The sequence below is a fragment of the Cetorhinus maximus genome, chromosome 21 (genome assembly GCF_964194155.1).
Source record: "Cetorhinus maximus chromosome 21, sCetMax3.hap1.1, whole genome shotgun sequence".
NCBI lineage: Eukaryota > Metazoa > Chordata > Chondrichthyes > Lamniformes > Cetorhinidae > Cetorhinus > Cetorhinus maximus.
The window spans coordinates 84419029-84432053 of record NC_135899.1 but is presented as its reverse complement, the minus strand read 5'-3'; the positions used below and the strand labels follow the sequence as shown (position 1 = coordinate 84432053).

The 13025-nt window shown below is 39.2% G+C and overlaps 1 protein-coding gene across 1 annotated transcript in view; it reads left to right on the top strand.

The window, feature by feature from the left end:
• Positions 1-9993, top strand: part of LOC144696084 (nuclear receptor coactivator 7) — an 87581-nt gene extending 77588 nt beyond the window's left edge. The window contains exons 13-17 of the mRNA XM_078567330.1: positions 4213-4335; positions 4980-5132; positions 5234-5329; positions 7540-7613; positions 9112-9993. Coding sequence (XP_078423456.1) covers positions 4213-4335; positions 4980-5132; positions 5234-5329; positions 7540-7613; positions 9112-9244 — 579 coding nt within the window. The 3' untranslated portion in view covers positions 9245-9993. The remainder of the gene's footprint in view (positions 1-4212; positions 4336-4979; positions 5133-5233; positions 5330-7539; positions 7614-9111) is intronic.
• Positions 9994-13025: the final 3032 nt, after the last annotated feature.

Genomic DNA, 13025 nt, shown 5'->3' with positions numbered 1-13025 from the left:
TTGAGAGAAATACAAATGAGGTCATTCTACTCATTTTTGCTCATCCATCCAGTGCTGCTTAATCGGGGTTTTTGCTACCTTGATCTGGAATTGAGTCCATTGTTCTTCATGTGAAGACCCCCCCCACCCTCTTCATTGAAATGTTTCAAATTACAATTTTAAATTCCAATTTAAGATGAGTCAAAATTTCCAATTAAACTAGTCTCTGTTAACTGCTATCCAGCAAGGATATATTCTGCCCATAGGATTGTGTACATTGGATCAGAACACAAACACATCTGGAAGCATTGCATATAGAAAATGTTGGTCAACACACAGTTTAGTGGGGGAGTTGGGGGGCTGGGGAGGTGGGGGGGCGGGGGGGGTGGGGGGTGCGGGACAAAGCTGGTTCCTCCTTTTTTTTTACTTCTAATGTTTTTCCAGCGGGCAAACTTGGAATGATGACTTGGGCTTGTTCCCAACATTATCTGTGCTCATCGCCAAGCTCCCATAAGTAACCCAGTCAACAGCAGCCAGCATTTATAGGGTTAAAAGTTAGTATTGGGAGGCAGCAAAACAGGCAATTGCCTGTTTTACCCACCCACCCAATATTCCAGAAGTTCAGAAGGGTTGTAAGAATGAAGGAGGTTACAGATGGGGAAGGATTTGAATGGGGAGAAAACTTCAAGGCTTCTGAGAGCCAATGAGCACGAGGATTGAGTTAGTGAAATTAGGTGAAGGGGATTACATCATGACTGACTTCAATAATCCTAGTGAAGTCAAGGACCGACTAGGTTGAATGGCCTGTTTCTGTGCCATTTAATCTGTTAACTGCTTTACCTTAGCTTGTTGTTGTCCTCAGCAACCCATGCAAAACGACTGAGATAAATGGGCTGCTTTATTCAGGTAAATATAAACACACAAATCTGCATATGAAAATTATAAACCAGCTGTCAAGTCACCGTGTAAAACTGAGAGAAGGTGCAGCGATAATACAGATATAGAGTTGTTTATTCTGGGGTTTGATTCTAATATTGACTGATGACAGCCCTCTATCTCTCAAGTGGCCATTCTTCACTTGCACTATTGGGCAACAGTACACTGCTTGACTGGTTATTGCAGCTGAGATTGATCCTGTCCTGTATCCAACATCCAACGAACACCCAAGTGACCTCCCAGCAGGGTCATTGGATAGTGATCAGGAACAGAAAGCTGGGTGTTTTTTTCCTTCTTTCTCCTGCCCCATCAACTTCCTAACTCTGGGTGCTGATGCCAATTGGCTGTCTGCTAACCTGGCATAGACCACAACTTTTTCTTTTCTGAATAATTCAGTAACCCCCCTCCCTGATAGCCATCCACGTAACTCATTGGTATGTGTTTTTATGACATGTGGGTTGAAGGATAGTTTCTACTATGCAAATGTACACAAAGGAAAGGTGCATGTAATCGTGCTGCATTCTGTTTAATTGCATCTAAAATACTTAGTGTGGAATATAGAAGCTTTTTCTCTTAAAGGGCACTTTGGGCCCTTCAATAAGCTGCCATCAAAGGGTTATTGATGAACAGTTTAAAAATTGCTTTCATAGAATTACACATGCTATACAGCACAAACGGGCCATTTGTCCCAGCCAGTCCTTGCCGGTGTTTATGTTCTACATGAGCCTCCTCCCACCTTTCCTCATAAACCTATCATCTTAACCATCTAGCCCTTTCTCCCTCTTTTGCTTGTCTAGCTTCCCCTTAAATACATCTATACTGTTTGCTTCAACCACTCCCTGTGGTAGCAAGTTCCACATTCTCACCATTCTGAGTAGTTTCTTCTGAATTCCCCATTGGATTTCTTGGTGATTATTTCATATTGATGGTTCCTGGTTACACTCTTCCCCACAAGTTCTCTCTGTATTAACTGTCAAAATTGTTCATGATTTTAAAGACCTTATAAAGTCAGCCCTCAGCCTTTTTTCTCAAGAGAAAAGTGGCCCAGCCTATTGATCCTTTCCTGATAATGTATACCCTTGCATTTCTGGTATCATCATCGTAAATCTTCACTGCACCCTGTCTCGTGTCTCTATATCCTTTTTATAATATGGCAACCAAGGTTCAATACAGGTCTAGCATAATAACTTCCCTACTTTTCAATTCTAAATTCCTTTATGCGGAATAGATAGTTTAATGGACCTTTTTACTGTAAAAGTAGAGCTCCTTTTTTTTGTATAACTGATTAAAAAAAATTGATATCAGCCACTCTTTTTTACATTTTGAATGTGCTAAATGTGGTAGTGCGGTTTGCTTTGAGGCACAACCAAACTAGAGGATAATGCACGAGTAGAAGAATGGCAGGATCTGTAGCAGCAGGAAGTAAAGCCCAATGGCAAAATATAAAATCATTTACAAAGCAAATGGGGAGCATGGACATTTTGTGCAGGTCAGTACAAGGCAAATGTTCTGTAATTCGATAACTCCTTCCTTTTTAATGAACATTATGTTTAGTGCAAATGAGTGAGTAAATCCCTGCTTACCATCAATAGCTAGCTGTGATCTTATGCCATTTTTCAACATTTACTCCTCATTGTGTTCCCTTCCATTCCATTTCACACTTGGGTGTGTGTGCGCGCGTGCTGGATGTGCACCCTGGCCCCACGAGTTCACAACCAACCTTGACCAACGATTGCATTGGAAATGTTATACATAATACTGTTGCAACCTGTCTTTCACTGTCCTCTCCAGAAGATGCTAACTCTTTACTGTGGCACAAATGGTAGATGCCCTCCACAGTCACTCACGGGGAACAGACCTCTGCATTGGTCTAAAAGTTCTGACCTATTGTAAAGTTCTAATTAGGTATCCAGCAGTTGCCTGGGGATCTCATGTTTGGATTTGATGTTCTTGGTGTTTTGTTTTTGCTTTTTAAACAAAGTCATGTGTTGTTCCCTGTTTCCAGACCCAACAATGTGCTTATGGTGGATTATTCTCTGCATTAAAAAAATAAATGCATATTATATGACCCGTTTCATAGTTTACAACACATTAAATATATACATGATTTAATAATGCAAATAATATTTTAAGATTTCTCCTCAAATTCTGGCCTTTTGCAAATCCGGAATTTTTATCTTGCTACCATTGGGGGCTAGATTCTAAGCTCTAGAATTCCATCTCTGCCTCTCTCATCCTTCACCACCCCTCTCCCCACCCCCCACCCCCCAAGCCAGGCCTTTTGTCACCTGGCCTAATACCACTTTATCACCTTTTGTTTGTTAACACTCCTATGAAGTGCCTGGAGATGTTTTCCATGTTATAAGTGCTACATAATTGCAGGCTGTTGTTGAATTTAAGGTGTTAGTAGTTGCATTATGTTTGGATAAAAGCAAAATACTGCGGATGCGGGGAATCTGAAACAAAAACAGAAAATGCTGGAAAAACTCAGCAGGTCTAACAGCGTCTGTGGAGAGAAAGACAGAGTTAACGTAGCTCTGAAGAAGAGTCATACGGACTCAAAACGTTAACTCCACGGATGCTGTTAGACCTGCTGAGTTTTTCCAGCATTTTCTGTTTTTGTTTTAGAATTTTTGGACAGTTTTCCTTGCTGTATAGAGTCACAGATTCTGTATAAGTTGTTAATGCAGAATTAACCTGATCACGTGGGGGGTGCAATGATTGTGCTGAAACACAGCAGCAACCATCCATTGCCTTGCCCAAGTTGTTAATTTTTTGCATGAACCTGGATAGTGATAGCAAACAAGAACTTGAATACTTGCTATACCCTGGAATTGAGCAGCCTAGGAATCAAAGCTGAGCCCATGCTAATGCATAGAACTCAATACCACACTATAAGAATTAATTGGCCAATGATTCATCAGGACAGCACCAGAAGATTCATTCAGAAGATCTGCATGATTAACATTTAAGATCAAAGGTGGGCTCAGAATTCATAAGTATTACAAGATGGACTGTGCCAAAAGTGAGGTGTCATATTGTATAAGTCTTCAGAATGTATTCAACGTGCATTTTTTGCAAATTATTCTCTGCCTCCATTCCACTGCTGTTAGTCAGGGATGTAGATTTAGTTTTATGCTTTGAACATTCTCTTTTAATTCAAAGAAGGGAATTGTAATTGATTACATTTCTATATCAGAAATAGCACAGATGTAGGCTTGTGGCAGTGAGGAGGTTAACAGTTTAATTCCATGTTCTAGAACTGACTAGTTACTGACCTGTAACAATTATTTCCAGATTATAACAGTGGAGGATGACCCAGTGAAACACTGCAAAGATATTTTTGATTCAGAATTTGGGAATATGGCACCTGTTCTTCAGGGAAAAAGCAACTTAATGGAATCTTTTCACGTTGAGAAGGTGAGATTGCCCCTTTCCTTGTTCTCCTGCTAGTCCTTGTTTACCTTTCCTAGACTTCACTGTTCACGCTATTGCTGCTTTACTATACATAGTTTCTAAGAAAATTCACAGTGAAGCAAACTGGAGAAGGTGATTTATTGGAAATCTCTCCTGATCAAATTTGCCTTTAGCTGATTGATGTCATCAGATCAGCCCTTGTAAAAGTACACATGCTTAGTCCTGATCGCTTGCACCAAGTCTCGGAAAGATATCGGATTTCAGTCACTGACAGATCTTGTGTCCTGGTGCCACTGGCTTTTGATGCTTGGGTCTTGTACAACTTGAAACAACACTAAAGATTAACCTTGCTACTTTTCTCTAAGGCTGACAGCCAGGAAACACCTAATTTTTACTTAGTTACTATTCCTGGGAACAATAAAGAGAATGTTGGAGACAAAATTGACAACTGTTCCCCAGTAGAAAAATCTACAAATTTGCCCTTATCGTAGCTGAACATTGACAAATGCGTAATTAATTGTGACATAAAGTAATTTGTTAAATTCCTTAACGGTTTACATATAAATGACAACTAAGACTTCTACACTAGCTTTTTGTTTGGATTGGCTATGCATTTATCTAGAGTGTTGTCTTACATTGCTCTGTAGATTTCAAAATATCTACCACCTAGAACAGTGGGTCATCCGTGGCTACTGGCATACAGCACATCATTGCATGGCTTTAATCTGAAAACCCTGTACCGTAGAGTGGCTAACACTGACTCCCCAGTACTGCTGGTTTTAAAGGACACACATGGTCAGGTAAGGGAGGTAACTGGTATTGAAGCATTATCTTCTCTCAAACCTCTCTAACCTCTCTAAGACTTAGCAACAACTCCTTAACCACTTTGTGTCAATTACAGGTATTTGGTGCTTTAACTTCTCACCCCCCTAGGCCGAGCGACCGTTTCTATGGAACAGGAGAAACCTTTCTATACACCTTTAGTCTTGATTTTAAGGTATGTTTGGAACAATATATTAACCAAATCATCATGAGCAAGTTGTATACTATAATGGAAACATAGAAAATCCCTCCCCCACCCCCCCACTTTTTGAAGAAGGCTTTCACTTTTTGCTGGGTGTGGTTCAAAGGACATTGGCAGACCTCTGATACTACTCCCAAATGGCAGACTTTTCAGTGTTTAGTTGATGCCAGGGCCGTTTAGTTCTAAGATGCATGCCAACTGGACTAGCTGTTTTATCTCCAGCTGTTAGGTGAGACCCGAGACATCACGCTGCACTCTGGTTACGACTGCGAGTAGGTTTCAGTTGAGACTGCATGATTAGAACACAAGATTGGAGCTTGTGTCAATTTACGCTGCTCTGAGCACAAATCTAGCATGAAAAATCACAATATAATGAACGCATCATGTTCATAACAAGAGACAATCAATGATATAGATGATTTCTGAAGTGGCATGTGTTCAAATTGGCTTGAAATCTGTGAAACTGTCTTCATCTATAATACAGCATAATTTGTATTTTTGAATTGAAATGTCACTTCAAATAAATATCATCTGGATGGTGATGATGCATTGGAACCCAGGAAGGAGGTGCTCTGATTATCTTGGGTATCCACTAAGTTATATACATTACTTTAATAGCAGCAAGAGGCTGGTAGTAGTTGAAAGAACATTCCAACAGCTTTCCTTTAGATTTCTTTATTATGGTAAAACATCTCAAGATCGTTTACAGGAGCAAAAAATTCTACCAGTCCAGAGAACCAGACATTGGTCACAGGACATGTGACAAAATGATTGGTTGGAAAAGTTTAGGAAGGGAATTCCGAAGCTTGGAACCTTGAGAGCTGAAACCATGGCCATTAATGGTGGGGAGATACTCAAGAGACCAGAATGGGAGGAACACACTGTTCTTGGAGAGCTAAAGGAGGTCAGAGAGCTAGGGAGGGTGAGGCCGTGGAATAATTTGAACACAAGGATGAGTTCTTAAATTTGAAGCATTGGTTAACTGGGTGCCAGTGTAGACTGGCGAGCACAGGAATGATGAGTGAATGGGACTTGATGCCAGTTAGGATACGGGCAGCAGTGTTTTGGGATGAGCTCAAATTTATGCACCATCAAAGGCCATTTCTTTATCGTTTGCTAAGGTAACCTGGGAAGTGGTGCTTAGTGACCTGTGATCTCTATGCACCACTCGGCTCCTTGTAATTTCCTATGTGATTATCATTCCTGTTTTGTCTGCCACACCCATCATAGAGTACGGAAGTTCGGTTTCATGTTTTTCATTCCTCTTTGATAAAGTGTGGAAGCTCGGGAAAATCTGTTTCTCTACTGCTACTGGAGCAGAGAAAGTCAAGTCATTGTATATCTGAGTGCAGCTGACAGGTGGGAGTCACACTTTTGTCAATGTTCTATAAGATGCTGAGATATGTCTCCCAGAGTAAGTGAGCTATTTGGACTTAATTGGATAGCTTTGTTGGTCGTTTGTCCCAACACCTTGTTTAATTTTTGTAGGTGAACAATCAAGGTAGTTATGATCATTTATTTTAAGTGCCACAATTCAGACAGTCCTTCAGTTTCCAACAACATAAACTGACTTGGGAGTACAAAAAAAAAGCTACAAATATAACATCTTCTGAAATGGAAAATTGCAAATGTAAAGAGAAAAACAATTAACAGTTCTGACAAGGTCTACATGGAAAAAATATCATTTCTTCTACTTGCATATAGCGACCAACCTTGTGTATTTCCAGCCCATTTTTTATTTTGGGTTGTGGCCTTGTTCATTTGATAAAATTTATGCCTTGTATTCAACTCATTGACCAGTGGAAATATTTTTCCTTGTTTACCTCCTCAAAATGTTTCATAATTTGAACACCTCAGTTTGATCTTGGAATCCCTGTTCAAGACTGGCCTCATGATTAAAGCTTCCTCCCTGGTGGTGCAATGAATCTTCTACAACTGCCATATCCTTGATATCCTTCCTAAAGCAAGGCACTGAAATGCTCCTCGCCATTCAAACTAACCAACGATTGTATAAGTTTAGCATTATTGTACGTCTTTACATGGTGTGTATCCTAATTTTAAAAAATCTAGGATCATATAACTTTTTGAAGATTGTCTTTTTGAAATCTAGGATCGTATAACTTTTTGAAGATTGTCTGGATATAGCTTCCTTCCAAATAAAAGGTCTTTTTTTGTTTGATCAGATCTTCCAGTGGACTGGAGAGAATTCTTTCTTCATAAAAGGAAGTTCAGACTCGCTTGCAATAGGAGGAGGAAGGTATTTTTTTTTCATAAAGGACCCTTGCAATTTGTCTTGCTGGTGAGGGTGGGAGTAACTTTGTGTAGGTTTCAAAAATTGCCTAGAGTTGGGGAAACCTGAAGAATTCCTAGGTTTGAAATATTTTCATTCAAACACCAGGCACTTCTCTGATATCTAGATCTTTAATTTCTTTTATCTAAACAGCAAAAATTTGTTTCAAAGGACATTTTTCCACATGACTGAAACATCCATTCTCCCTCAAAGATCGCTCACAACTTCCAGTACATGCAAAATTTTTAAAAATTGCCTTTTTAAGTATGTGATCCTTTGTACATTTGTATTTGCTTTTAATTCCTTCACATTTTAAATTGTGTAAATATTCTCCACTTTGTTTTTTGCTTAGCATATAATTATTCAATGCTTTGTATATGCTTGAGCTTTTAAACACTAACCATAACTAGAGATATTTACAGTGCTCTACAGAGGCTTTGGTTAGTCAGTTGTTACCAGTGGCATAATACTGATACCTGGCCCACATTCAGGCACAATTTTATCCTCTGCCATTTGAGAAAGTGGTTGTTTTTAAACATGTAGACTGTTCTTCCTGCATCTGCCAGGTGCTCTATTTATTCAACTTCAGAATGAAGAATATACAATCTTAAAATAGATTTTAATATGCCTGGGTTGGGTCGCAGGAGGGGATAAAACAGTCTAGATAGCCTTGCTTTTGAAGGAATCTCTTGCGGGGGGCGGGGGAGGGGGGATCGGTGGAAGATTATAGATTTAAAATCTTTTGGCCTATACTTAGAATTTTTGCAAATTAATTGTAATAGTGTATATCATGGGTCACTTGTGGCTCGATAAGAATAGCGATTACAAAGTGGAGCACTCCCCACTTGCCTTTACAGATCTTCTCCATTTGAACGCAAAGGAGAAAATGTTGTCTCGGCAAATAACCCTATTGCTTTCATTTTTAAAGCATTGACTTCCTCGGTTCTGAATGTTATGCCTTTCCATTTATCACGGTCTGGAACAGGCACAATGGTCAATAACCTCTTTATGCTATAATTTCAATGATCCTGCTCAGAAGGCCACGAGAATGGAACATCTGGAAAGGAGCGGCCTGAAGTCTGCATTTCCATTCATATCCTTATTGTGGCATTCCCCGCTACAAACCTACACATTTCCTAATTGCTGCATTTTACCAGCAAAACACTGAAGGGATGAAACATCTCGAATAAAGTTCTCTTTTAACACTTTTGACTATGTAATGTTGTACAACACACATCTTTTTAGTGTGTGGACCTTGCTCAATTTATCTTAATCTTTTTGATCAGGGATGGGAAATTAACAATCTAAGAATTTGGTGCTGAATTACAAAGACACACTTGTGAGGTATCTCAATACCTGAAAGCAGCGAGACACTTCTTCCTAGCCAGATAGCTTGTTTTAATGTATTTCTAAACTTGGCTGACTGATAAACTTTTTAAATATATGGTTTATCTCTTCTATTAAGTGGACATTTTGGTTTATGGTTGGATGAAGATCTCAATCATGGAAGAAGCAACCCCTGTGCGACATTCAACAACATTGTTTTATCCAGAAATGAAGATTTCAAGGTGCAGGATCTAGAAGTGTGGACATTCTGATAATTGCACAGTCATGTTTAATTGCACATTCTTGAAAATATCACTGATAAATGCATGAGGATTCTGAGCCGATTCAGATTTAAAAAAAGACTTTTCAGTACCACTGGGCCTGATAATTTAGTGAGGAAGTTTGCATAAGCAGTAACAAATTAACTGCTAGTAGCAGAGCAGGTGCAACTTTTTGTCATAGCAGCTCAGGGCTTCCTTTAAAATGTATTTTTCAGAGTCACTTAGATGTTTATGTACTAATGTAAATGAGGTTGTAGTCTAAAAGAGTGTTCATGAATTATCCTGCTGCTGAAACATCATATCCAGTAAAGCTTACTTTTGCATATTGATGTAATCCAAGGAAAATATGGGGACAAGCAAGTTTACCCACTCAATTTGCTTCTGACTTGTCACTGTACACCTTTTATCAGTCGTCTCACCAATCTAACGAAAATGAGCTGCTTTTGATCTATCCCAACCTGCTGCATACAGTTGGGTACAACTGCATGTTTATATGGCCTTAAAATTCATGCTGCTAACCGGGGAACTTGGATGTATGTTTTGAGGATTATTAAATATTTATTGTGTATTTATCTATTCAGTGAAGCTATTAGCTTACGTTCATAGTGAAAGCCTTGCTGTTATTATGAAGAACAATGTCATCACATTGTGTTGCTTTTAGTGAAATCTAAAATGGCACTTACTTTTATGAATCATGATAACTGATAAATCAGAAAAATAAATTTCTGCCATTCTTAAAAGTGGTGTGACTGTGATTTTAATGGAGTTGTTCTAATCACAACTGCTGAGGGGAAGGAAAGAACCTTGAATGTTCCTCCACTTCCTGCATGCTGCCATTGGAGTTCATTTCCAACCTGCTGTCGTCAATTTTGCTTTACTGAAATTATGACAGCCCTACAAATCCATGAAGTACAATTCTTACTCCACAGCTGAGTACTTTTTAAAAAATATTTATTACAAATTTGAAATGGCATGCTTGTTAATTAACATGACAGATGAAAAACAAGTAGTATCATCATGGGTCAAAACATTTAAGGACAGTACAGCCTTAGTGGTTTTATTTCTACCACTTTGAATGGTTGTATGAAGCTACACAGAATTGTCTGTGATCAGGTTATTGCTTCTAATTAATACAGGTCAGAGATCCCAATAGACTAAAATTAATTGGAAATGTGCAAGATCCTTTTTATGTTTCAAAATAATTTAAAATTCATGGATTGTCAATATACACCTGCAAAACAACCAGCATCCAATCTGGAGGCGAGGTACTTTACACAGTGACAGAGCAAAAACAGAAGCATTTTCTAATACATTCAGTTCCTCTGGACTATCCTGAGCTGGAAAAGAACTGCCCAGATCCATCCTTCAAACTTGGTGCAGCCAATCAGTTGAGGCTGTACTTTTTTTTTTAAACATGGTGACCACTCACCCAATTTGGCACATACAATAATGACTGCTCACCAATATAAGAGATGGGACCAGGTGACTGCATGAATGGCAGAGGGTCCAATTAGAAATCAATACAAATCAGGCCTCACACAAGATAATCTAATTTGGGACTTAGTATACTTTGACACGGAGTTACTAACTAATGGCATACTTTCTTCCATTTGGGTCCATTCAGTGCAAAAAAAACCAATGAGAGAAAAAAAACGCAATGATGTATTAAAATTGAGACCAGAAGGCAACACAGTGAATTAAGTAAGGGTGGGACGAGGCAATCATTTCTGAACAGCAACTAACAACATCAGGCTGAACCCAATCCTTTCCCAGGCTTTGGGGTTGAGCCTTCACAAAATGTAGCTCTTTAGAAAATAAAAGCACCCTTGCCACCCTCAACCACTGCTCATTCATTGCGCACACAGGCCTAGATTTTTCCCCACAGGCATTATTTTAAGACGTTGTGTCACCACAAGCAAAAAAAAAATAATGCTGATTGCAAAATCCAGACTATAAATATATAAAAATGGAAACATTAGGTATAAAAAGTCAAAGCGACAGACTACACGTTGATCTGATTCCTTACTACTATAAAGATATTGTAGAGTTGATAAAATAGAGCTTTAAATACAGAAATAATCCATAACATTTTGCATAGGTGCAGCTTGAGGTTGGTCAGATCTCAGCTGCAATGAGTACAGTTATTTGGAGCATGTGTCAATGGCATCCTGCTGTGCACTTCCAATGGCTTGATGCCTTTGCCTTACTAAAATAGCCCTTCAAAAAAAAAAGACAAACCAAGTTTTTTGCATTTGTGCACAGGTTCAGGACACCTGTTGCTCTCCTGCTTTCGCACCCCATTTCAACAGCTGGTATCCCAGGACTTGGCTTTTGTATGGAGCCACACTGAGGATAAACAGATCACATGCTTGCTTTACTAAAACACAAACTTTCATCCCAATGGCAGAATTCACATTGGTGTTTTACAGCATATTGAGATAAAGGACCTGACTAACATCTGCACACAAGATGTAAATATGCCTGCAGGACTGTGAGCCAATCACCCTTTTTTTAAAACATGAAAATGTCAAGCACAATGAAATAAAATGTCTTCACAATACAATGTGTAAGGGCACAAGAAAGCTGGTGGAAACAAGGATTCATTCAAATGTAAATTAGAGGTTTTTAAAAAAAAATAGCATTTGGGGATCAGTTTTCAAGCAATTTTGAGACATGAGATGCAAGTGCAGCTAGCTTGTATTGTATGAATTTTGGATTTATGGTTCTGAAAACACCATTCCCCCCCCCACCCCACCCGCTGGGGTTTTTCCTCACTGGGTCCGTTGTAGACTCATTGATGGACATTGATTGGTATGATTAGTCAACCGCTCCATTGTCATTGACTCATGTGGCTACCAGGATGATAGTAGGCGAACTCAAAAGACCTTAGTCATTTTGTCTAGCAATTCCTCAGTTCTCAAGATATTGACTTTGTAAATCTTATTTTAAAAAGGTGGGTGGAGTGGGGTGGGGTGGGTCACTAATTCTTGCCATTTGGGGTCATTCAATGCAAACCAGTAGCAAACAACACAAGAGGCCATTCAGCTCATTGTGCTTAAGCCAGCATCGTGAAAGAGCTATTCAGTTAGTCCCGTTCTTTCCCCATAACCCTGCTAACTTTTCCTTTTCAAATACATACCCAGTTTCCCCTTGAAAGCGATTATTGAATCTGCTTCCACTGCCTTTCTGAGCACTGCATATTTCAGATCATAAAAATTCCCTGTGCAAAAAAAAATCTAATTTCTCCTCTGGTTCCTTGGCCAATTATCTTGTCCTCTGGTTCCAGACTTTCCTACCAGTGGAAACAGCTTCCCTTTACTCTTTCAAGATTAAAACAAAGCTGTTACAGGGCTTGTAAGTTAATGCAAGAGTTTCGAAGGTCAGAACTCGAAACTTTTACTCAGCAAATTAGCACCCTTGAGCACAGAGACTCTGTTGCTTAACCAAACACCGAACGGAACCAGCTTCTGAAATTAAAATGTTGTGGCTCTGCAAATTTTCAAAGCGTGCAGGATTTTCAAATACACACAGGAACCCTCTCCTACCCACAGTGGAATCAATGTTAACAGTTTATGCCCCTATCACAGAAAATGGGAGGCTGCTGTGAAATGTTGTTCCTGGCCTTGGAATTGGGGGAGGGGTGACCTGCTCCTTAATGGGACAGACCCACCACAAAAACTCAGCTTCAATCCAGCAGACTTGTCCTTATTTCTAAATATCCACCTGCCCTTTTAAAAAAAAACATACATGTACACTTATTATGGAACTTACT